Source organism: Schistocerca serialis, chromosome 7, assembly GCF_023864345.2.
Source record: "Schistocerca serialis cubense isolate TAMUIC-IGC-003099 chromosome 7, iqSchSeri2.2, whole genome shotgun sequence".
NCBI classification, from domain to species: domain Eukaryota; kingdom Metazoa; phylum Arthropoda; class Insecta; order Orthoptera; family Acrididae; genus Schistocerca; species Schistocerca serialis.
In genome coordinates this window covers 58,505,606-58,532,801 of record NC_064644.1, presented here as the reverse complement: position 1 = coordinate 58,532,801, position 27,196 = coordinate 58,505,606, and the positions used below count along the sequence as shown (strand labels likewise).

General features: G+C 41.1%; 1 protein-coding gene across 2 annotated transcripts in view; it reads right to left on the bottom strand.

Annotated features, from left to right (window-relative positions):
- Window positions 1-9,622: 9,622 nt before the first annotated feature.
- The window catches only part of LOC126412735 (carbonic anhydrase-related protein 10-like), a 962,152-nt gene continuing 944,578 nt past the window's right edge, over window positions 9,623-27,196 (bottom strand). For both annotated transcript variants that reach the window (XM_050082466.1, XM_050082467.1), the window contains one exon: window positions 9,623-11,917. In XM_050082466.1, the coding sequence (XP_049938423.1) occupies window positions 11,883-11,917 (35 nt within the window). In that variant the 3' untranslated portion in view covers window positions 9,623-11,882. The remainder of the gene's footprint in view (window positions 11,918-27,196) is intronic.

Here is a 27,196-nt window from a genome sequence, read left to right as displayed (position 1 = left end):
ATAATTAATCATTTTTACGACAGACTTGAGAGAGATCCGGCTTAATCGCCATTTTCAAGTACTTGCAATTACAATTTTGGTGAGAAAAAGGCACGGATGCCAATGTCATTCGGATTAAAGTAGCTCTCTTGTACTCACATCTATATTGATGTGACGTCGATATTGCGTCGTTAGTGGACTGTTTTGTAACTGCCACTTCTTTATTTTGATCGTAAATGGTGTCAAGATGTTGAAATTAAATGTTAGTTATGACGTGACAGCAGTTTGACAGTTCCACTGTTACGACTCTATAAGTTTAAAAAGATCGTGCTGATGGACAGCGATATTATTTTTTTAACTAAAATTTGTTGCGCTTTTCTTTGGTTGTTGCATGTGTTACATCCGATTTATCCATTTTCGTGTTCTAAAAGTACAATAAAGTTATTACGTAGTACTTGTGTCTGAATTCTGTATGTTATTTTAATATTTTTATGGCTATTTTCTCGTGTACATATAAATTTATAATTCCTCAAGGATGTTCATAGCAAAACATTTTGATATTCTGTGCATAATTTGTAGTACATTTTCAATCGTATCAGCAGTGTGATTTTGCTTTTTCAAATGAAGAAAGAAGCTCGACTGATTATATTCGGTGGTTCGAGTCCTCCCTCGGGCATGGGTGTGTGTGATTGTCCTTAGGATAATTTAGGTTAAGTAGCGTGTAAGCTTAGGTACTGATGACATCAGCAGTTAAGTCACATACGATTTCACACACTTTTTTTTATTATATTCGTTCTCTCTAGTGTGTTCTTCTATCAGTTTAATAAGTCACTGTTCAAAATACTAACGCGAATTCTTTACAGACGAATGGAAAAACTGGTAGAAGCCAACCTCGGGGAAGATCAGTTTGGATTCCACAGAAATGTTGGAACACGTGAGGCAATACTTACCCTACGACTTATCTTAGAAGAAAGATTACGGAAAGGCAAAGCTATGTTTCTAGCATTTGTAGACTTAGAGAAAGCTTTTGACAATGTTGACTGGAATACTCTCTTTCAATTTCTAAAGATGGCAGGGGTAAAATACGGGGAGCCAAAGGCTATTTACAGTTTGTACAGAAACCAGATGGCAGTTATAAGAGTTGAGGTGCATGAAAGGGAAGCAGTGGTTAGGAAAGGAGTGAGACAGGGTTGTAGCCTCTCCCCGATGTTATTCAATCTGTATATTGAGCAAGCAGTAAAGGAAACAAAAGAAAAATTCGGAGTAGGTATTAAAATCTATGGAGAAGAAATAAAAATGTTGAGGTTCGCCGATGACATTGTAATTCTGTCAGAGACAGCAAAGGACTTGGAAGAGCAGTTGAACGGAATGGACAGTGTCTTGAAAGGAGGATATAAGATGATCATCAACAAAAGCAAAACGAGGATAATGGAATGTATTCGAATTAAGTCGGGTGATGCTGAGGGAATTAGATTAGGAAATGAGACACTTAAAGTAGTAAAGGAGTTTTGTTATTTGGGGAGCAAAATAACTGTTGATGGTCGAAGTAGAGAGGATATAAAATGTAGACTGGCAATGGCAAGGAAAGCGATTCTGAAGAAGAGAAATTTGTTAACATCGAGTATAGATTTAAGTGTCAGGAAGTCGTTTCTGAAAGTATTTCTATGGAGTGTAGCCATGTATGGAAGTGAAACATGGACGATAAATAGTTTAGACAAGAAGAGAATAGAAGCTTTTGAAATGTGGTGCTACGGAAGAACGCTGAAGATTAGATGGGTAGATCACATAACTAATGTGGAGGTATTGAATAGAAGTGGGGAGAAGAAGAGTTTGTTGCACAACGTGACTAGAAGAAGGAATCGATTGGTAGGACATGTTCTGAGGCATCAAGGGATCACAAATTTATCATTGGAGGGCAGCGTGGTGGGTAAAAATCGTAGAGGAAGACCAAGAGATGAATACACTAAGCAGATTCAGAAGGATGTAGGTTGCAGTAAGTACTGGGAGATGAAGAAGCTTGCACAGGATATAGTAGGATGGAAAGCTGCATCAACCCAGTCCCAGGATTGAAGACAACAACAACAACTGTGTGTTCTTTATATCTCACGTTAAAATTTCTTCCTGTTTAGCCAATGTAAAGGCTATTACAGCTGACACATGTGGTTTTATATATGCCTGGGTTATCATATTTCGATGTTCTAGTGGTGGCGGAACGTAATTTTATTGAAAGGTTGTTATTGGTTTGAAAAGGTAGTTGAATATTTGTGACCTTAAATAGTGCCTTAATTCTGCTGGAGATTCTACCAAGGTAGACGTACGTATCTTATTATCTGTGCCGGTGATGTTTCTCGAGTTAGGCAAATTCACTATGTATTGCGTTCTGCTTTGGTGTTTTACATTTGTTATATAATTTTGTCATTATGTTGGGGTCAAAATAAATTGTTTAGGCTATATAATGAAGTGTGTTAGGTTCTTTATGAATTGCTCGCTTTTCTAGTGGGAGGTTATTTAATCTATTAATCATTGGATGTAAAAATGCTAATTTATGAGCCATTGGGTGACAGGAATTGACATTTACAATCTTTTCGGAAGTGGTACTCTTTCTATAGATATCTATTGTGTGGCGATTATTATTTTTTCCAATTGTGAGGTCTAGATATTTTACTCAGTTTTCACAGTGAATTTAATTTTAGGGTGGAGGTGGTTGAGTTCTTGGTAGATGTTTTCGATATCTGCGTTCTGCCATCTACCAACATGAGGGTATCATTTACATACCTAAAAAAGTAGACAATTTGGTTGAGATTAGGCCAATGTGAGTTAAAGAATTTCTCTTCCAGAGAATTTAGGAAAATATCGGATAATGTGTATGCTACACTATTACCCATTGCTATTCCATTTGCTTGAGTATAAATTTTGTTGTTAAATTCAAAATAATTTTGTCCTAATGCTATTTTGCGAGTTCCAAGTGATCGTCCTCCTGTATATGGAATAAACGCAGTGCCTACCTCCTCCCTCGTGATTGTACATGGAGAACTTCGAGGAGGAAGCCCTGTCGACATCCGAATGGAAATCTACTTGCTTTTTCCGTTACGTGGACGACACGTTCGTCATCTGGACACATGGTATGGATACACTCCTTGACTTCCTTACACATCTAATCTCCATACACCCCAACATTAAATTCACTATGGAGACTGAAACGGAGGGTAAATTACCTTTTCTTGACGTCTTGGTCAAGAGAAGGGCTGACGGCACCCTAGGTCATGTGGTGTATCGGAAGACAACGCACACTGATCTGTATTTACACGCAGACAGATGCCACCCCCCTTCACAGAGGAATGGGGTGCTTAAAACTGTAGTACATAGGGCGCGCACTATCTATGACGCAGAGAGTCTACCCCAGCAATTGGAACATCTGAGAACTGTATTTCGAAAAAATGGGTACTCAGTGGCAGATCAACGTGCTCTCCGCCCAACCACTACAGCACAACCTGTGGAGATGGATGAAATCACGAGGGAGGAGATAGGCACAGCGTTTATTCGATATACAGGCGCACTCTCGGGGAAAATTGCCCGCATTTTGAAGAAACACCGGGTCGGAACTGTGTTTTGTCCTCCGAATAAAACTTGTGCACTGGTAGGGAGCGCCAAAGATGACCTCAGTTTGAGGAAGGCCATCGTGTACCAGATTCCGTTTGAATGTGGCAAGTCGTATATTGGTCAGACGATGCGTACCGTCGAGGATCGATGCCGTGAACACCAGAGGCACACTCGACTGATGTATCCGAGCAAGTCGGCGTTCGCTGAACATTGTTCGTCGGAAAATCACGCTATGGAGTATGAACGCACGAAGATTCTGGTACAGACGTCGAGATACTGCGACAGCGTTGTTAGAGAGGCCATCAAAATTCGCACCAATGACGACCTCATAAACCGTGACTATGGCTATAATCTTAGCAAGGCCTGGGAACCAGCGGTTGGGTTACTCAAGAGTAAATCGAGCAAACGTATAGTTGTGACGACCACGGCGGACAGAGCCATCACACCGACGTCATCTCAGAGGCCGTCGCAATCTGTTCCACGGCGCGACCGTGGCGCGGGGCGCGGACAGCGGAGGGAGCGCGCCGCGGGCGGAGGGTATTTAAATCGGGGGTGACACAATTGTGGGGTGACACAAAATCGTGTGTTGTATATGATACGTGCGGACAGATTATGATCCAGCGAACTCAGATTCGGAAATGTTTTCGAATGCGCGATAAGACTACAAGACTCTGATGAAAGGTCACGGCGCTAGTGCTTTTTAAGAACAACCGAAACGAGAACTTCAAAGGAAGCTTTATGAAAAATTTTGCACTTCCCTTAACTGAGATCATCGAACTGCTATCCACTTGTGGTGTTACATCAGCGGTGAAGATATTCTTCGTGTGAGACGAAACTGTTAGATGCGCTCACGCTCACCAGGTGATGGTGACGGACACGCAACGTACACCGTGTTCCCTCCAGCGTAGCACAGCCGATAGTTCTGTCTGCTAAATGTGCGCGCTGTCTGAATAAACTAAACAGTAAACACAAACGAAAATTTGTACGACGCAGACACTCTCTCAGAACACGTTATGGACACTAGTTACAAGACTACTGTTAACTAATTTAAAGCGAAAGTTACGTTGTTGAGTGTCGTTTGCTGGACATTGAGCTGTGTTTTCAGAAAATGATTGAATGTAAAAAAAAGTACCCACAAGTTAAACACCGGTCCACTTCAGGTATTTAAGTCCAGTTACTCTTTATCGTTTCTACAAATGTGAGAAATTACTTACATATTAAAAAAAGATTTTCTTTCAGCACAGTTCAGGTAACTCGTACTTTCCGTAGATTTTGCTTCTTTGTACATTTCTTGAATGTAACCTTAAGGCGATGAGCTACCTGTTGGCTCTTTGAGATGCAAACCAAAACTACGTTTAGATATATCACGTACTGTTCCGTTAACAAACCCTTTGTCCGGAGCCTGGCCATAACGACTGGACGGTAAACAGCTGACGATGTCGCCTGCACCTTGTCTCCGGGTCCATCGTATCTTGTCGTCGCCAGGTGAACCATACAGCCATATAGTCCAGCATCTTCTGGCACTTGCTGTTATCCGACAAAAACTGTAACCGTCAACTGAGTGTACCTATTCTACATACTGTGTGTCACTTGTACTGTGTAATTTGTGGGACCAAACGATCTCAAAACTATAAGCACTAGATACAGTCCTACATTATTTTCATGAAATGAGAATTATTTCAACAAATATTCATAACACTTTTAATTCTATAAACTATTAAAGCCTGAAGACCCGTCGCAGTTTTCTCAGGTTTTCTATGGAAGAGGGGAAGGGGTGTACATATTCACTCAAAGAATCCTGAGCACAGAAATAATTCCAGCCTTCAAGACTAAGTCATGACAAGTAATACTTTACTTTTAACATTGCCAAATATAATATCTCCAGTTGATTGCTGATGACGCTGCGGTGTACGGGAACGTGTCGTTAAGTGAATGTGACAGAATTTACAGTTAGTGTGAAGAATGGCAGCTCGCATAAATGTTGAAAAGTGAAAGCTAATGCAAATGAGCAGCAAAAGAAATCCTGTAACGTTGGAATAGAGCATTGTAGTGTGCTGGATAACACAACCTCGTCTATCAAATATCTGGGCCTATCATTGGAAAGCGATATGAAACCGAACAAGGACGGTAGTAGAGAAGGCGAATGGTGGAGTTCGGTTTATTGAGAGAGTTCTATTTTTTTTAAGCGTAACACATATAGAAAGGTGACTGTTGAAAGAACACTAGTGCAACCCACTCATGAATACTGCTGTAGTTTGTGATATCCTCACCAGGTCAAATTAAAAGAAGGCATCGAAGCAACTGAGAGATGTGCTGCTAGATTAGATTCCGGGTGGTTCGATCAGCAGGCAAGTATTACGGAGGGGCATAGTGAATTCAAATGGCGCAAGGCACTATTGAGATGTACATGTCGCGTTTGGACGACGAAGATAAGAGATACTACGGGTCGTTCTTCCCTCGCTCCATTTGAGCGTGGAACAGGAAACGAAATAACTAATACCGGTACAAGGCACCTTTCGCCGTGCACCATGTGGTGGTGTGCGGTTTATGTATGTAAATACAGATGTAGGAAGACAGTGCCACATTGATAAACGGGTGCGGCCAGGCACTCGTAATAAAACACAAGAGGGGACCCTATTTTTTACGAATAGAGACTAAGGTGATTGGTCATTGTGTATGAGCTCCAATTTCTCCCGTTTCACCTTCATGCCCTTTTCGCGTGATATGTGTGAGACGATCGAGTGCGGTGGCTGACTCTCAAAAACGAACGCTGTCGGCAGTAAACTGCACCGTCACACATTGTGTTTCTCCTGCAATATCTACAAATGGACATGAATGACGATTTATTTGACGCTTTCGCATTTACTAAATTACTTGTCGGAATGAATCTTTTTCTGCACTGCACCCTGTTCTCAAAATTTCTTGCAGATTGCAACTATGTGCTGGAGTGGGTAGCGGCGGCCGAGAACAGTGTTCCTACAGAATGAGCTCTTTTGGCACAGCTCACAACCCGCCCTCACCGTTAGCGGTACATTCGTTCCATTTTCCCAGCGCGACAGAAGTGGAAGTTACGAAAGAGCAAACAGTCTGCTGTAGAGTGTAATAATCATGTTGGTACTTTTAAGGCTCACATATCTGGCAGAAAAAAAAAAAGTTTGCCTTGTGCTTCACAGTGGTTTGCTGCGCTCGGTAATCTTGGAGGTGGTTTATGATGCAGAAGAGACCTGGAGTGTCTGGAGTGAACGCATCAATTGTTAACCAACGTTTATCAATTTCTCTCTTAAATTTGGAAGAATATTAGAAACAAAGTTAAGCTATCCTCAGTCCCACGAGTCGTTTGAGGTACGCGGTGCATTGTTGCTACGCATGGCTGCACTGAAGGTGGGGATGATATAGGAGAGTTAATGAAGGGAGTTAATCAATTTTTAACCAACGTTTATCAATTTAGATAATAATCAAGTTTGGAAGCATATTAGACACGAAACTTCTGTCACAAGTTTAAAAAGCATCTACAGGGCTACCAAGCTCCATGTATTTGTTTCAGGGATGAAAATGGTGAAATAGGCATAAGCAATATCCACAACTGTGAAATACTAACAAAGTGGTTTGAATAACTATTCAAGTGTGACGAACCGAACTATAAGCTGGAATTTCCAGACCTTCATTAAAACACAGAAGAAAATCCAGGACCTGCAGCTGAATAATTTAAAAAAGAAATAAATGCGCCGAAAAACAACAAAGCCAGTGGAGAAGACTGCATTACAGCTGAGTTTATGAAATGGTCTCAACCAGAAACTGTAAAGATTCTGGAAGACTGGAAAGTGGCTCTTACTCACCCTTTGCCCCAGAAAGATGATATGTATGATGTAAATAACTGCAGAGGTATATCTCTGCTGCCAGTGGGTTGTAAAATATTATCATCGGTATTATTAAACAAGATAGCAGCAACAATTGATAGCCATTTTGGAGAATGTCAGTCGATTTAGAAAGCGTAGATATTGCTCATAACAGATTCTCAACCCAAATTCAATAATCCCTCACAGAGTTACAAACTCTTAAGACATAGTTGTAACATTTGTATATTAAAAAAAAAAAACACATTTGATTCGGTTGCTAGGGTAACACTAGATAAAGCGATCCGAGAATCTGGCATAAAATATAAACTAGCAAAACATCAGGTAGAACGTATTGCTCATCTGCATGATCAGCGACAATAGTGCATCTTCGGTGTGGCAGTTCAAGGGACCTGACAACATTAATTACGAAACAGAACATGAGGTTTGCAGATATCAGCAAATTAGGTATTACCTAGGCGTTGAATTCTTTTAGAAAGACATTTTTAGCGGCAAATGTGTGTGTGTGTGTGTGTGTGTGTGTGTGTGTGTGTGTGTGTGTGTGTGTGTGTGTGTGTCTGTATGTGTGTGTAATTTACTTTTGTTATTATTTGTTGTGAGGGAGGAGTCTGCCTTAAGAAGTGGTATTGAAAGTTGTTAAACCACAATTCGTTCGACATGGTGAAGACTCCAAGAGACAAATGAAGGGCAGTAAATTATTGATAATGCTAGTGGGGACTGATACATTTCTTAGGGAGTGCTTTGCTGCTACACCAGATGCTTTGGTTGTGAATGTAATCAACGATCAACCGAGTGCCTCCCACAGTTCAATCTATACGCAGCATTTCTGCCCGGGAGCCAGTTTCATTGTCATAAATCACTTTGCACACCTGATACTGATATGTTCTAATGGACCCAAGCGAACATTTGTCTACCATAGCTCACTTTATCTCAAAGCGTAAACCCAAGGAAGGATCCCCGAGATGATAATTTTTATAGCCATCACAAAATGGTTCAAATGGCTCTGAGCACTATGGGACTCAACTGTTGAGGTCATTAGTCCCCTAGAACTTAGAACTAGTTAAACCTAACGACACCACAAACATCCATGCCCGAGGCAGGATTCGAACCTGCGACCGTAGCGGTCTTGCGGTTCCAGACTGCAGCGCCTTTAACCGCACGGCCACTTCGGCCGGCATAGCCATCACAAATTTATTTTCTTTCAGTCATAGTGTGGATAGAAAGATGTTGTTTTTGTTTTGTAAAGGATAACTTGAATCAGCTTAGCTATGATCTCAAAAAGACACGTTTTGGGCAAGTAAAAGTAAGTGTGATGTACATATATTACGTTCTTGTAGCTGCTGCGCCCATTCTCTGTATTTATCAATGACTGCAAACGCCAAAGTGAATGCAGTTTTTTAGCTAACAAAAGTAGGGATTCATTACTTAGTTGGGACAGCATAATGAGTCAGCCACAATTTAAATTCCAACGTGAGGTTAGCCGTGAGACAACATACTACATGATTTTATAGTTATTCGACAACATCGTCTCTAGGAGGTAATAAAGACTTCATATTGAAGACTTGATATCGTTTTAGTCATTTATATTAAGGTGACACCGTTTTGTAATATCTGACGTGGTCGAAGGCCAGTTAAAAACAATACTTTGCCAATACAGCTTCCAGATATCCAGTTAGCGTAAGGGAGACGCACCACGGACCCTGTACCTAGAGAAAGAAAGAGTAGGAGAGAGAAGGAAGAGAGGGGGCTGAATAAAGTTGGTAAGAAGGAAATTAATCTTTCATGCTCCTCTCTGTTTCTCCATCATATAGTATTTCTGCTATGTGGAAATAATGAAGATTGACTGCAAGTTAATGGCAGGAAAAATATATACAAGAAAATGCAAAACATCAACATACATGTTTCATTAGAAAAAATTGTTTATTAATGGTATAAATTCTAGACAACTGCAGACTCTTGAAAATATTAGTGCACTACAAAGCTTTGTAAGTATTCACTTATTTACATATAGGAATTTAATGAAGCACATATTTGTCAATAGAGAATATATAGCATACCATCCTCAACGAACTCTCACTATAAAGCATAAATGGGGAGTTCGTTCAGTCGGCAATTCATAGAAAATATTCATGCAAAAAGAAGTACTTTATTATTGTCATTGGATTAGACGAAATAAGTTCAGTGGAATGTATATTGAATGTTGACAATTCTTTATTGTAGAATAACACTGCATTATGTCATATAGAAACTTGAGGAACACGCATAGACAGGTTTCAGGAAGAGAAGATCGCTCAGGTTTCCCTCATCAATGTCAGAGTCAAAGGTCTCTTCTTTCGCCCAAATATGAGAAAAAAGCAATGAAAGCAAAAAATTTAAATATGTTATGTTAATTTCTGTATGTAAACAAAGGAATGTAATTTTCCGAAAATAGATAAACTTTTAACAATTTATAAGGTAAATATAAGTATCAAATAACTGTAAAGCAATTTAACAAGAATCACACTGGTTTACAGAATGCTCCCGTTGAGAAGGTATCACAGGAATATTTTTAGAACTTTGATACTTGTGTGATGTAACAATAATTATGAAATCCAGTAAAATTTAGTATTTTTCAGCTTTGGTGATAGGCGTTGCTGGTTTCCAGTTAAGGATATATCGAAGATTAAATTCAAGTCGATAGATTTTAGAATTAAGTTATGGAATAAATTGAAATTATTCGAATAGGTGGAAGCCTGAGCCCCAGATTTTTAGCTGTTCTGCATTTGGTTGTGATGTTGTGGACTCTAGCAACATGTGTAGGATCTTTTCCATAATTTAATTTAGTCTAGATATATAGTATCAAGACAAGTAACTCTAGGGCCTTGAGTCATTTGCTGACACAAATATATTTGTTAACTGACAAAAAATTTTATATTAAAGTTTAATCGTATGTCCATCCCTCTTGTCGTTAATCATTAAACTAGGACAAACAATAAGTAGTAGGGGGTTTATGTTATTGATTATATTAACCAAATTAGAGGTGAGTGATGATGAAATTAACGAAGACTAATAACGGAAATTTTTGACATTCTTGCATATGGTTGCCGGCATCGAATCTGTTTCCTTGGAGAACAGAAACAGTTTAAGCACATGCCTCAATTGCTTCCCTGTGTCCTAAAACGTGAATTTAGGTGACACAATTAGGAACGTAAGATGTTGCCACATGTAGCCTTATGTGCTATGTTGAAAATGTTGAGTGACAGTATGTAGATCTTGTTGTACACAAAGTTACAGAACGGTTTAGTACACATACTGTGAAACCATAAGTGCTTCAACTTCATATTCGACAGACATACGTGGTTAAGAAGAATGAAACCTAATAAGATCGCCAGAGATACAGTGAACACGTTACTTCAAAAATATAGTAAGGGGTAACAAAGGACTAAGACTCACAAGATAAAATTAAACTAAAGGAGAGGTGAAGTCTCTTGCGAGAAAGCTCATCCTTTCACTTAAAGTAAAAAAAAAAAATTGTTAATGAAATTAATGTACTTCTGTATATTTCATAAGGATTCCTTTTTTCGCATTTGTGTCAAGAACATTCCAATATTTCATCATTTCTCATGGGGAAAGATATTCACAAAACTGACTGTAAAACAAGGCGCTTCCTTATGAATTTTCGCAAATGTTAGACTTACACATCACGGTTGACCGTATGTATTATCCGGACGAAACGTACATGTTAAATTGTTGTGTTTGTCCAGACAGTGTAACACGAAAAACTGATTAGTAATTTCGAGTTTTGCATACTCGCAGCAGGGCTATAGGTCCTTTCGGCGGTGGTTACACGTTGTATCCAAAATTTAGCACTACCAGTGCGAGCAGCATAAAATTTTTGGTGAAAGACAAAAATTATTGTAAGCTATTCACTCATTGATGTACTGTGTTTGAACAGAGAGAACATAAATGTTTTGAAAGAAGGTTCATTTTTTTCAATGTCAAGTGATTAGTAGTCACTTTCTTCGGTGTCGTACACAGAGATATTCTAGTACCTTTTTGTAATAACAAGTATTGTTGCTTATAGAGAAAGGTAGTACTGAAATTAGTCTTGAAATGTTTTTCATGGAAGCGGATGTTTTTCAGTACTGTGATAGTTTCCTATCAAGCAGTAGTAATCACGAGCGAATTTTTCTGTTCCACTGCGTCCAGCTTCACAGTGGGACTGTAACGGAATTTAAATTTTCTGAATTGTGTTTATATGCAAGGTGTTTCGTATCGAGAATCTTTCCTGAGAAGAAACACTTTGCTCGCGGTAGTCAAGATAAAACATTTCACCAGTTCTAATTAAAACAGAAACAAATATCGGTCAGCGTGGTGTATGGCTGTTTCTCCTCCTCCAGGTTTAGAGGTACAGATAGGTGGACCAGTGTGGCTGCGCCGGCCGCCGCACCGGCGAGCGCCGCGGTGTCCTCAGTCTTGCTGCTTCAGGTTCCTCCAGGTGTTCGCTGAAACAAATGAAAGCCACGAAGCTAAACTATGAGAAAGATCGACATTAGTGATCGTAAAAGATGAATGAACAACTAGAAACCGGGCACTCTTTCAAGTACTGTGCGTGAGGAACAAGAATCTAATTTGAAGCACTGCATGATAGCCATCAACTGCAGATTGCTAACCGCTCAACATATGACATTACTTTTGCTTTAAAACGGAATCTAAGATCCTAAATGATGAACATACACTGCGCATTAACATTCAAATATTTGCAGAGTTTCACAGTTTGTTCCGACACGCAATAAACAATTGCAATGGGCATACGTACACAAATCAAAATAATGCAATCATACGAACAAATATCGTGTTACACGGGCCTCAGACTACCGTAAAATCTCGATTTGCTGCAGAATGCAATGAGCTTGGAATCTGAATGCAAAGTTCTCGGTAGAAATCGCTGTAGCGTAGTCGAAACCGCCTGCCAACAATATGCCCGTCCACATTTTGGCAATGTTGTTTGGACTATGCTGCAGATATTTTCCATATAGTCTCGACGCCTCGCCATGAGATTTGCATACTTTTGGGCCTTGAAGGTAGACATTCGTGGCTGGCGACTTGCTTCGGGCGAAGAGATGCACGGTCGGGTTACATTCATGTTTCCGTAGGCAGCCGCAACCATTTTTCCATGAAGGCACTTCCCGTCTTGTGTCACAACGGGATAAATACCTTAACAGATGTGGCATTTACGATTGAAGTAATAAACAGTTCACTTAATTGTTTGCATGTGGCTCAGTTTTATTTGATTGCCGCTTATATATAACGTAGACGTCTCTAGTGTGGTCAGACAAGTCTGGGTGACGAAGAGGGTGGAAGACCATCTACCGCTGAAGTGTCAGGAATCAGAAAAGAAACCGAGAGGCAGTCGGGTTAGAAGACAAGCTTCAAGCAGTGAAGGTGACAGTTAACAACTGTGTAAATCGTGGGTCGGTTTTCATGATCTCACACGATATTTGAAAAATGACAAAGATCGCCGGTCGCTTGGTTCGCGACAAGTAACATTCACACGCCCATTCCCCCCCCCCCTCCCCCCCTCCCCCCCCCCCCTCACCGCACACACACCCTCAGATAACCCGCCGAGGCGAGTTAACTGCGACAATGTTGTAGATTGTATGAGACCAATCAATATGACTTCGTTAGCCGTGGACGGGTGCCGGGTGGATCTCTATCGCACCGAGGCAACAGAGGAAGAAAAACATGGGTGTTATCACCGCCTAAATAGGTGAAGACAACCATCATCAGACACTGTCAATCTCAGAGCATTTTTGACTGCTGTGGTGTGATCCTAACAGATTACATCTCGCCAGAGCAAACCGTCAGAGTAGTGCACCAGTGAAACATATACAGGACATTAGGGCAGGCTACCAAGATTAAACGTCATAGGATATTGTCCAAAGGGGTGTTTTTGATTGAGGACAAATTCGCAGGCCATTCTGGACAGGACCTAGTCAAACATGTTGCTTCTTAGGGTTGACAGACGTTCCGTCACCATCTGTATTCTCCCGACATGGTACCAAGTGATATCTTCATCTTTCCTTGGGGGAGTAAACCGTTGCTTGACAGGAATTTCCAGAAAAATGACGTGATTTTTGAGATGGAACATTTCCTGGACAGCTAAAATGCTTTATGTTACAACGGTAGAAAAAAACCTCGTGTATTCGGCCAGGTAGGCAGTGCTAAGTAGTTGATGAGTGGCCAGAGCGTGCCAACGTCGTTGTGGTACAAATCACAGTGGGGAAAAATCCATGAGTGTTCATGACATTCTCCAGAACGTTTGCCAGAAGAGAAAAATCTGAAAAGTTTGTCCCACACAAACTGACTCCAGAAAAAAGGCAACGACACGTGAAATGTAGAACGCCGACAACGCTTTTCTGGAATATATCATTACAGGTGACGATACTCGGTCTTGTCAGTACTAACATACCACAAAACGACAAACAGCATCTATTTACGTGGTCATCACTTTGACATCATAACCAGCAATCAAGTCAATGTGACACGTGACTTCAACAACATCTCGAAGAAGGCTTTTTCTGCGATTTTCTCATCGTTTTACGAATATGTGTATGTTTCAATTCCTAAGGGACCAAGCTGCTGAGTTCATCGGTCCCTAGACTTTCACACTACTTTAACTAACTTATGCTAGAACAATACACACACCCATGCCCGAGGGAGGACTCGAAACTCCGGCGGGAGCACCCGCGCAATCCGTTACGTGGCGCCTCAAAACGCGTGACTTGTACGAATGTTCTGTTCTTTGAAATTAGGTGGGAGGAGATTATTTAAAACATCTGAAACATTAAAACTACCTTCTTAACTGTTCTCTATTTCTTTTTAAGCGAGACTCGAAATCTTTTGTACTGACAGGGCATGTAACTGATCAAATGGAGAACGGCAGAGGTTTCACCTGAGTTCACAGACAATGCTGCTTTTTACTGGAATGTTTTTTCTCCAGAAGATCTTGGTGAAATAGTGAGCTGCAGAGGATCGGCGATTGTTGCAGGGAAGAGTGGTTGACGATGGAAGTAAATGAATATAGCGTATTTCGCAAACCAGTTGTACAGGTACATTAATACTCGATTGAACTATTGACGAAAATGACTGGAGGCAGTAACAACCACCAAATACCTTACGGTTGTCGTATGCAGCAACTTAGAGTGAAACAACAACATTAAACTAACTGTAGGTTAACTGGAAGAATCTTAGTATAAAATTAATTCATCTGAGAACGAAAACCGAGCGATTCTGGAATACTATGTGTCAGTTTTGTGCCCGTACAAGATGTGATCAATAGAACAGAAAGTGGATAACGAAAATCGACGCGTTCCGTCGCTGATTTGTTTAGTAAGAGCGACAGCGTTGCTGGTGCTCGCCCTACTCCAGTGACAGGACCTAACAGAGAGGAGAGGCACTGTTCTTAAGAGAGAATTTTGTTCTGTAAATTCCAAAAGCGCACCCTCAGCAGAATAGTCGAGCGACACTTTATTTCCTACCACATAGGCCTACGTATTGCGAAAAGCACAAGGCGAAGAATTCATAGAAACTGGTGCTGATAAGTAGGATTAGTCACAGTCGTGCCTTCCAGACACCATTCGCGAATGAAACATGAAAGATCGGAAACGACAAGAGGTAGCAGAAGTACATATAAGCCGCCACACACAGTAAGCAGGCTGCGAGGTATGGATTTAAATGTACATATAGATAATAACAGACGTCTACAGCTTACCGTTATTATGGTAATTTTTTCTGTTGTCTAAAATACAGAGAATGTTTGACACGACTCTTCTAGCATTTTAGACGTAGAACTTTCCGTTCTTTATTTGTGTCAGAAAATCGTGAAAAATCACAATACATTTGTTGTGTCAAGGAGATTTCATTACTATTGATATATCTTTGCAGCACTTCAGTAAAATAACATTATAGATACTGAAGAATCTTCAAACCCAATCCTTTTTATTACAAACGGTGTTATGAACTGATGGGATTCACATTCAATGAAGACTCTTCAAGCCGCTTTAGCTGCTGTGCAGTCCTTCATTCGGAACACTGCGGGTTTCGCACCGTTACAGGACATCCTCAGGTGGTGCACAGTTAATTAAACCTCAATTTTTCTTAGAATAGGATTTTACAAAAAGGGAAGAAGATTAATAAAAATTCTTGAAAATATTTTTCAAACACTCGTCGACAAAACTGTGAAAAAATATTTAAGAACCATTTCTCATACGATTAGCCTTGAAACAATGGGGAAGCTACGATGTCCCATAGTTCAGATGCAAATCCGGAATGCTAATCCATTATGAGCTGTTGTCATTAGTAAAATAATAGAACACATGAGGTCATGATACCTAGTGTAAAAAATATTTATAGTCATTAAAGTGTATGCCTAAAGCCTGTAAAAAAAAAGAACTTTAACAGTATTTGCCGCATGTAAGGTCTGCGGGTTCTACAGAAGTGAATGACAGCAACCTACTACAACTACTGATGCACTTAAGAATAACTCACCATTAAGCAAATGCGAAAGCGGTGACTGTATACTATGGCAGTACTTCGGACAGATAATTGGTGGTGTTGTACCAGAAATGTCGATGAAATATCTACATAACGATACATCTAAATTTCTACAAAAATACCGATAAAAATAGGCTAACTCCTACATAAATATATCGATACATCGACATCTAAATGGCAGTATCTAGTGCCGATATGTTTATTTCACATTACATTTTTTCGCAATTTATGGTAAATATTCCAAATTGTTCTTTTGAAATTGTAGTAGAACATAATTTTACTTTCACTGCGTGAGGAAGGTGGCACAGAGAAGAAATCCGATTGCACTGTAGGATGGCGGTGTGAATGGAAAGTAAGATTTCCGATGTGAAGAAATAACACACTAGTTGCGTTAAAAACAATTTTTAAAGCAACCGGAGTGCTATTTCTTCACATCTGCATTCTTCAAAAACAGCTGCTAAAAATGATGAAAAAATCTATATCACAAGATTGTTCTTAGCGGTGGTCGGAGACGTGTGAGGAGAAATGATGACGTAATCGGCGCTCGCTGATATCAGCAGGAATTGCAACGTTTAACTTCACCACGCAACTTTGATGCTACAACTGCTAGGAATGATGAAAACAGGGGAGTCGGCATGAAGTATTCCGGACAGATCCAACATGTAACGAACCCGAATTACGGATCCATCGGACACCTTTTATTCTGCCATTTATATGCAGTTATCATTGTTAGCAAAGTGGTTACAGCTAAGCGTGAACGCGCGTCGCTTTTCTTCCAATTCTTGTTCTACGGGGGGTAAGCAGGCTACCAGCTTGTTAATGTATAGAGCTTAATAATAAATCACTACTTAAATATATAGCTCTAAACCAGGCAGTATATTTGCAAGGAGCAGCAGATATTTTTATAGGCCAGTACATCGTTATTTCTTGCGTCGGTAAATCGACACATCAATACTTCATCTTTATACGTCGAAGGTCGATAATGATATTGCCTAAATGTCGATATATAGGGTACGCGATGTTTTTAAAAACGTCACCTGTCCTATGTTGTACTAGAGACTCATAACGTCAGACATTCATCCCGAGTTTCATACCAAGAATCATGCGACTCCTTTTGATGAAAAATTAGGAAAATCGATGACCCCATAGCAAGGAACCACTTGTAGTATACCTGGCTGACCGTTATGATAAACCAACAGCAATTACGATAAAAGTGAAGGTAAGGTAGCTTGTCAAGGCCTTTTTGTCGCCTTAATAAAAAGCATAAAAATATTATAACACCTGTGTGTGGGACAGACGTAGAACCAGCAAGGGAAACACCCGCGGCACACATGTTGTAGGTTGCGCGTGGTAGACTGAGTCTCGAACAACTAAGCCGGAATTGGACTTGCATTATGGCTATGATTAAACGTGTGACTGTGGACTGTTAGGCAGCGAAGAACCTGTACACATGTAATTCGTCAACAGCTAAAGTATGGACATCGTAATAAAACGCGGTGGTAACATGCATAAAATTTTACAAATAGGAAGAAATAAAACAATTTATAACAAAAATTTAGAGGAACGTGGTGGTGCGGGTACAGATAACGTGCCGCGAGGAGTGGAATGGTCGTGCAGAAGAGCAAACAATAGAATCTCTAGCAGAAATCACGAATTGGAGTAGGGGTGGATACAGTTAAAATGTGTATCCATTGTATTTCTGACAGAAATAACGACCAAATGACCGCAGGAAAAATATGAAGAAGTCGAAAAAGAAATTACTGTCGGAAGGACTGACTCAGCTTATAGGGAAGTCAAAATTCCTTTCGATGAGATTAAAGGCAAAAGCGGTAACATTAAGAACGCAACGGGAATCCCACTGTTAAATTTGGAGGAGAGAGGGGGTAGCTGGAAATAATACATTGAAGGCTAGTATGAGGAGGAAGGTTTGTCCGATGTGATAGAAGAAGAAACAGCAGTCGATTTAGAGGAGACAGTGGATTCAGTATTAGAATCAGAATTTCAAGAGAACTTTAGAGGGCTTACGATCAAATAAGGCTGAAGAGATAGTTAACTTTCCATCAGAATTTCTAAAGTCATTGGAGGATGTGGCAACAAAGCGACTATTGACGTTGGTGTGTAGGATGTATAAGTCTGGCGACATACCATCCGACTCTCGGAAAAACTTCATCCACACAATTACGAAGACTGCAAGAGCTGACAAGTGCGAGATATCGCTCAGTCAAGTTAACAGCTCATACATCCAAGTTGCTGACAAGAATGATATCCAGAGGAATTGAAAAGAAAATTTAGGATGTGCTAGATGACGATCAGTTTGGCTTTAGAAAAGATAGGGATGCAGTCTTTCGGCCCTAGTCTTCAATCTGTACATCGAAGAAACGATGACGGAAATTAAAGGCTGGTTCAGGAGTGGAATTAAAATTGAAGGTGAAAAGATATCAATGATAAGATGCGCTAATGACATCGCCGTCCTGAGTGAAACTGAAGAAGAATTGCATGATCTGCTGAATGGAATGAAGAGTCTAGTCAGTACAAAAGATGTATTAAGAGTAAATCGAGGAAATAAGAAACAAATTACACGCAGCAGAAATGAGAACAGCGAAAAACCTTACATCAATACTGGTGGTCACGAAGTAGATGAAGTTAAGAAAGTCTACTACCTAGTCAGCAAAATAACCTATGAAATACGGTGGAAGGAGGACATTAAAGGAGACTGTCACTGGCTAATGGGGCATTCTTGGACACGGGAAGTCTACTACACAGGCTTTAATTTTTGGAAGAAATTTCTGAGAATGAACGTTTCGAGCACGGTGTTATAAGGTAGTAAAACATCGACTGTGGGAAATCCGGAACAGAAGAGAATCGAAGCATTTCAGATGTGATGCTACAGACGAACGTTGAAAATTAGGTGAACTGATAAGGTAAGAAATGAGGAGGTTCTGTGCAGAGTCGGAGAGGAAAGGAATGTGTGGAAAACACTGACAAGGAGAAGTCACAGGAGGATAGGACAACCGTTAAGACATCAGGGAACAACTTCCATGGTATTAGAGAGAACTGTAGAAGGCAAAAACTATGGAAAGAGATTGGAACACCTCTAGAAAATAATGGAGGACGTAAAAGCTATAGAAAGAGATTGGAACACCTCTAGAAAATAATGGAGGACGTAGGTTGCAAGTGCTTCTAAGCGATGAAGAGGTTGGCACAAGAGAGGAATTCGTGGCCGGCCGCATCAAATCAGGCAGAAGACTGAAAAAAAAAAAGTGGTGGAAGCTTGGTAGATGACAGCTACATTTACCTGCATGGAGCCACAGACGAACGTAATATAAATCTTGAGATCATTCACAGAAGCCCCCTCAGGACCTATATAACGTCTTCAGTATTCCATAACCTGTAGTAGTTCAATTCTTAGTCTGGCAGATACAGGAGATGTACAAAATCATGGAAATCCCGCGAAAAACGCAAGCTTGAACATAAATATTGATACTAGCCGAGTCTGGCTGAGGCGCGCATGTATCTGACCACGAACAGCGCGTGCACAACGCCCTCAATATGATATGAAGTATCAGTCATAGTCATGTATAGCGAGTTCATTATTCCGGAGGAAATGAATCAGAATGTGGTGAGATTGATTGTGCGCATATGGATGGTATTTCCGTCACCAAGATAACCAAAGTGTTTGCTGTTTTAACAGGCACCATATCGAAGAAAATACCACACACGAGGAAAGTGAAAAAAGATCATCCCCTAAGTGGTCGTGACAGACGCTGCTTGATGTGGACTGTGACGAAAAATAAGACAGCTCCAGACGTCCCTCCAGAACTGTATGTCACACTCGCGAACCCTCTCAGCACCGAAACCACTCGAAGGGCGCCCTAGAATCCCAAGAATACTCTTCAGCGATGTAAGTGTCCGTAGGGGCAAAACATGGTGACGAAGCCATAAAATCCTGACTATGCAGCAATGGAAAATGTCATTTGGTCGGATGACTCGCTTTACAACGCTTCCAATTCTGGAGGAGTTTAAATCCCAAGAGAGAAACGTGGCGAGGTTTCGGTGATAATTTGGACAGCCGTATCGTGATATTCCATGGAGCACAGGTCGTACTGCTGCCGTGGATTATATGACCATTTCGACAGATGAGATCCCTCCCACTGTGTAATATTTGTTTTCCAGATGTGATGCTGTGTTCCAAAACTGCAGAGCCTATGTTCAGACAGTTCATGTCTTCCAGCACTAGTTTTGGGATCACGAAGATGAATTATTGCATCTCTCCAGGCCTCCACAGTCAATTTTGTTGAACAATGGTGGCCCATTCTGGAGAGAAGCGTGCGTGATGGCTATCCACCCCAAAATCGTTGCCTTAACTTGTCAATACTTTTCAAGAAGTTTCGCTTGCAAAGCATACAGGTTCTCTGTTTATCAGTTCGAGACGACTGGAAGCTGTTTGGGATGTCAACGGTTTTCCTGCACAGTATTAGGCATGGTAAGGTGCTCCGTCTTGGATGTTTCTATATTTTTGTCTACATACATACTCCACAAGCCACTGCACGGGCCGGCGGCGGTGGTCTAGCGGTTCAGGCGCTCAGACCGGAACCGCGCGACTGCTACGGCCGCAGGTTCGAATCCTGCCTCGGGCATGGATGTGTGTGATGTTCTTAGGTTAGTTAGGTTTAAGTAGTTCTAAGTTCTAGGGGACTGATGACCACAGATGTTAAGTCCCATAGTGCTCAGAGCCAATTGATCCATTTTTGAAACACTGCACGGCTATTCATTTCCTTCCGTCCCCCACACGTACGTAGTGAGAGGGAGAACGACTATCTATATGCTTCCGTATGAAAGGCACGTTGGCGGTAGCAGAATCTTTCTGCAGTCAGCTTCAAATGCCGGTTCTCTAAATTTTCTCAATAGTGTTGCTCAAAAATTCGTTGCCTAGCCTCCAGGATTCCCATTTGAGCCTTGTAGCATCTCCGTAACACTTACGTGTAGTTCGAACCTACCGGTAACAAATCTAGCAGCCCGTCTCTGAACTGCTTCGATGTCTTTCTTTAATCTGACTTGTTGCCGATACCAAACAGTCCAACAGTAAACAAGAATAGGTCACACTAACGTCCTATGGGCGGTCTCCTTGAAAGAAGAAACCACACTTTTCCAAAACTCTCTCAATATACCAAAGTCGAAAATTTGCCTTCGGTACCACAATTCTTACATGCTCGTTCCATTTCATACCGCCTTGACACGTTACGCCCAGACAATTAACCGACGTGACTCTGTCAAGCAGGACACCATTAATGCTGTATTAGAACATTACTGGGTTGAGAACTAGCTGCCGTTCACCACATCAACCAGAAATCTTGTCTATCTTATATCCTCCTACGGACATTCAATGACGACGTCTTCCGGTACAGCACGCCATCATCAGCAAACAATTGCAGACTGCTGCCCACTCTCTTCACCAAATCATTTATATGCATCGAGAATAATAGCGCTCCTATCACACTTTCCTAGGGCTCTACTAAGTCTGACGAGCACTAGCCGTTTAGGACAACGTATTACTTAAGAAGTTATCGAGCCACTCACATATCTGGGAACCTATTCCATAGGCTTGTACTTTTGATAACAGTGTTCATGGTTCACCGTGTCAATTGCTTTTCGGAAATCTAGAAATGTGGAATCTGCCTGTTGTCCATCATCCATAGCTCGCAATATATCATGTGAGAAAAGGGCATATTGAGTTTCGCGCGAGCGAAGCTTTCCAAAACCGTGCTGATTCGAGGACAGAAGCTATTTCGTCTCTAGGAAATGTATTATATTAGAACTGAGAATACAGACTGGTCAACGGGAGACTGAATGGAAGCCTTAGTCCCGCTTACCGATGTTACACAGGACCGGAAGTTTCTCGGGTTCTCGGCCAGATCTTCTGCCAGGGTATGACAGTGGTAGGAGTTGTACGCTTCAAGCAAAGATCTTGTTACACATGCACGAATCTCAACCAGCTTTTGCCTGTCGTCATTTGGCCATTCCCTTTTGAACCGAAGAGTGCAACAGCCTTTGCTTCTTCATCATTTTCGGAATTTCGTTATAACACCACGGCGGGTCTTCCTCATACTTAATCCACTTTTAAGATCACGTATTTCTCCAGGCTACGATTTTCCGTCTGTTTAAACTATGGCCAAATTCCCTCTACATCTTACTGGGACATGGTGTGTGTTCCTGTAGTCATGTCCTAGTTCATGAACCACGGGCAACGTATGAGTGGCCAAGTAAGTGGTCCCGACAGTCGGGATACCAGTTACTTTGGAAAAAGGCTGGGCATCTCGGACATATTCTAAATCGTGGTCATCTTTGTGCTCATACGGCAGAGACTACCAAATCCACCGGTTAGTCCCTCAGCCGTTAGGGGTAAAACCCAATGGGACTCGGGGTAAGTAAGGCTAGCAAACTGCTTCCCTGGTACTTTAAATATGATGCTGGCAACAATGAGAGCAAAATGCCTCGGACCTTTGGAGGTGACGGAGTCCCACCTCTAACTGATAAACCAGGGACTCCAAAGATACGACTTGGCAAACAAATGGTAATGAGATGGGGAGCTATTAATATCAATGGGGGCTACTCTGGGAAGAAGATAGAGCTGGCAGAGGCTACAAGTAAGATGGGGCTGGACGTTTTAGCTGTTAGTGACATTCGGGTAAGGGGTGAGAAAGAAGAGGAAGTGGGAGAATACAAGGTCTACCTGTCAGGAGTCAAAGCAGGAATAGCACAATGGGGTGTAGGGCTTTACATCAGGAAAGAAATGGAACCCAGCGTAGTTGCAATAAGATATGTAAACGAACGACTGATGTGGATAGATTTGACAGTGTCTAGCAAGAAAATTAGGATTGTGTCAGTATATTCGCATTGTGAAGGGACAGATCAAGATAAGATGGATAGTTTTTATGAGGCACTCAGTGATGTAGTTGTTAGAGTAACGGACAAGGACAGTGTTCTGCTCAAGGATAATTTTAACGCCAGGATTGGAAATCGAACAGAAGGTATGAAAAGGTTATGGGTAAATTTGGAGAGGATATGGAGGCCAACAGGAACGGGAAACAACTCTTGGATTTCTGTGCCAGTATGGGCTTAGTAATCACAAACTCCTTTTTTAAACATAAGAACATTCACCGGTATACTTGGGAAGGCAGGGGAACCAGATCTGTCATTGACTATATAATAACAGATCAGGAATTCAGGAAGGCTGTGAGGGACACACATGTATTCAGGGGATTCTTTGATGACACTGATCATTATTTAATCTGCAGTGAAATTGGGACTGTGAGGCCGAAAATGCAGGAGGTCAGGTCCATATGTAGGAGGATAAGGAAATCAGGCACAAGTACATAACAGCGATCTCAGAAAGGTACCAGTTAGTTGAATGTAGTCAATGACAGTCATTGGAAAAGGAATGGACAAGGTACAGGGACACAGTACTAGAAGTGGCTAAAGAATGTCTTGGAACAGTTGTGTGTAAAAGTAGGATGAAGCAAACAGCTTGGTGGAATGATACAGTCAAGGCAGCCTGTAAAAGGAAAAAGAAGGCGTATCAAAAATGGCTACAAACCAGAACCCAGGTAGACAGAGAAAGTTATGTTGAAGAAAGAAACAAAGCCAAACAGATAATTGCAGCATCCAAGAAGAAATCGTGGGAAGACTTTGGAAACAGGTTGGAGACTATGGGTCAAGCTGCTGGAAAACCATTCTGGAGTGTAATTAGCAGTCTTCGAAAGGGAGGTAAGAAGGAAATGACAAGTATTTTGGACAGGTCAGGAAAACTGCTGGTGAATCCTGTGGATGCCTTGGAGGGAATATTTTGAAGAGTTGCTTAATGTAGGTGACAATGCTATCAGTAATGTTTCAGATTTCGAGGTAGAATGGGATAGGAATGATGATGGAAATAGGATCACATTTGAGGAACTGGAAAAAATGGTCAATAGATTGCAATGCAATAAAGCGGCTGGGGTGAATGAAATTGAGTCGGACCTCATCAAATACAGTGGAATGTCAGGTCTTAAATGGCTACACAGGATAATTGAAATGGCCTGGGAGTCGGGACAGGTTCCATCAGACTGGACAAAAGCAGTAATCACACCAATCATTAAACATGGAAACAGAAAAGATTGTAACAACTATAGAGGTATCTCTTTAATCAGCGTTGTGGGTAAAATCTTCTCAGGTATTGTTGAAAGGAAAGTGCGAGTATTAGTTGAGGACCAATTGGATGAAAATCAGTGTGGGTTTAGGCCTCTTAGAGGTTTTCAGGACCAGATCTTTAGCTTACAGCAAATAATGGAGAAGTGTTATGAGTGGAACAGGGAATTGTATCTATGCTTTATAGATCTAGAAAAGGCATATGACCGGGTTCCTAGGAGAAAGTTATGGTCTGTTCTACAAGATTATGGAATAGGAGGCAAACTTTTGCAAGCAATTAAAGGTCTTTACATGGATAGTCAGGCAGCAGTTAGAGTTGACGGTAAATTGAGTTCATGGTTCAGAGTAGTTTCAGGGGTAAGACAAGGCTGCAACCTGTCTCCACTGTTGTTCATATTATTTATGGATCATATGTTGAAAACAATAGACTGGCTGGGTGAGATTAAGATATGTGAACACAAAATAAGCTGTCTTGCATATGCGGATGACTTAGTTGTGATGGCAGATTCGATTGAAAGTTTGCAAAGTAATATTTCAGAGCTACATCAGAAATGTAAGGACTATGGTATGAAGATTAGCATCTCCAAAACGAAAGTAATGTCAGTGGGAAAGAAATATAAACGGATTGAGTGCCAAATAGGAGGAACAAAGTTAGAACAGATGGACGGTATCAAGTACTTAGGATGCATATTCTCACAGGATGGCAACATAGTGAAAGAACTGGAAGCGAGGTGTAGCAAAGCTAATGCAGTGAGCGCTCAGCTACCATCTACTCTCTTCTACAAGAAGGAAGTCAGTACCAAGACTAAGTTATCTGTGCACCGTTCAATCTTTCGATCAACTTTGTTGTATGGGAGCGAAAGCTGGGTGTACTCAGGTTACCTTATCAACAAGGTTGAGGTTACGGATATGAAAGTAGCTAGGCTGATTGCAGGTACTAGTAGATGGGAACAATGGCAGGAGGGTGTCCACAGTGAGGAAATCAAATAAAAGCTGGGAATGAACTCTATAGATGTAGCAGTCAGGGCGAACAGGCTTAGATGGTAGGGTCATGTTACACGCATGGGCGAAGCAAGGTTACCCAAGAGACTCATGGATTCAGCAGTAGAGGGTAGGAGGAGTCGGGGCAGACCGAGGAGAAGGTACCTGGATTCGGTTAAGAATGATTTTGAAGTAATAGGTTTAACATCAGAAGAGGCACCAATGTTAGCACTGAATAGGGGATCATGGAGGAACTGTACAAGGGGGGCTATGCTCCAGACTGAACGCTGAAAGGCATAATCAGTCTTAAATGATGATGATGATGATGATGACTTACTGGAACAAAATAAAGTCAATTCCCTGTCTAGGTGAGATGCTAACAACTGCTTAAGTGCTGTTTCTGGCAGAAACGTTCTCCTAGACATCTCGGCTGATTTATTTACTTCAGTAACCACTGGCGCTGTGGTGACGTGATGATCACTAATTTCCGTCTCTGTGCTGACGCAGACCGTAAGTTCTGGCCTTTTTGTAGCTACAAGGCCTCAAGTATTTACACTGCGTATGGACTGTATAGCTAGCTGCTCAAGACAGCTTTTATGTTCAAAAGTATTTCACAAGATTGTCTCCCTGTACTCCTCTGCATTAAATCCATATACATATCAGTCTATAAACGGTAGATTAAAGTCACCTACTGACCACAGACTTTCTTTTGATTACTCTAAAACTGTCACAGTGGAATTGGGTGGGCGGTAAAAAAATCCAACAATTAATTTGATTGCATCTAGGTCTGCTATATGTGACTACATAATCTCACTGTCACACGCAATTTCGACCTCAATAGAGACAAAATTCTTGTCAATTGCACTGGACACTTTCTCTCCAATTGCGTCTAATTGAAAAACTGAATTGTTTATTGAAGAGAAAGAGCTTCATACATTGAGCACGTCACTGACAAGTTGGTTCACCTCCAGCCCTTATGAAAGCAGTTATTCGGCTTGGTGTTGCTTCATGGAGTTGTTAGATATCTTTCTGAGGGACAGCTTGCCACATTCAGTCTAACTGGCGCGTTAGATTGTCAAAATACCCATCTGATTGGAGGGTCCCTAGCCTGAAGAGGATCTCCAGCAACTGTGTCAGTCAGTGCCAAGCCGAATAACTTTGCAAAAGGATCAGAGGTGGAGTAATGTTTTGATGAACTCTCAGTTTGTGGAGCTCTTTCTCTTGAGTAAATCATGCTGTTTTCTGAATTTTTTTTTTTTTTTAGATTGTATCTCAGAGCTATCTACTTCAGGTTTCAGCGAGCTGTCGGTCCCAAGTAAAATTTAAGCCCCGAGAACATTCTTGAAGGGCAATAAACTTGGCAACGTACGAACACTCCGACAGTTTACTGATAAAGTTTTGACAGTCAAAATTGTTTACTCTGAACGCGATCTGATTTCGCCATCTGCATATCGTCTGGTAAATGTTATTTCGTCTGAATTAAAACTACTCCGTGTGCGCTCCTTAAAGCTACTCTGCTAACCGAGTAGTCCATCCCACCCTCCCCCTTACCCCCCCACCCCGCCCCCTCCCAGCCAATATTTCCGCTTTTAGTAGTCGAGACTCCAACATTCCCGGCAAACACGTCTCGTGCGGTTACCGTTTTCTTTAGTAAATAAATGCTACCCCGTGGTACAGTATCAATAATCAGTATCTTGTTGTTGAAGCCTCAGTATACTAGTTCGCAAATTCCGCTCAGATTTCGCTTTCTCGACCTCAACTTCGATTTTACAACTCTGACTGTGTGTGTGTGTGTGTGTGTGTGTGTGTGTGTGTCGGTATCTACGACGATTCCGGCTTTGCTCATCGGTACTGATTGAAACTAATTGACTCCTGTAGTATCGGGTTAGTCGTGGGAATAATTTCACTTGTGAAGTTCCTATATTTATTTTAAACAAGAAACTGATTAATTTAATAAAACTTATCGGCATCAAAGCATGGAGCACTTCATTTCACTTTGTTTTGAGAACGTAAATACTTATCAAGTAAGGTTACGCAGTAGTTCAAGCTTCAAACTTGCACTTCGG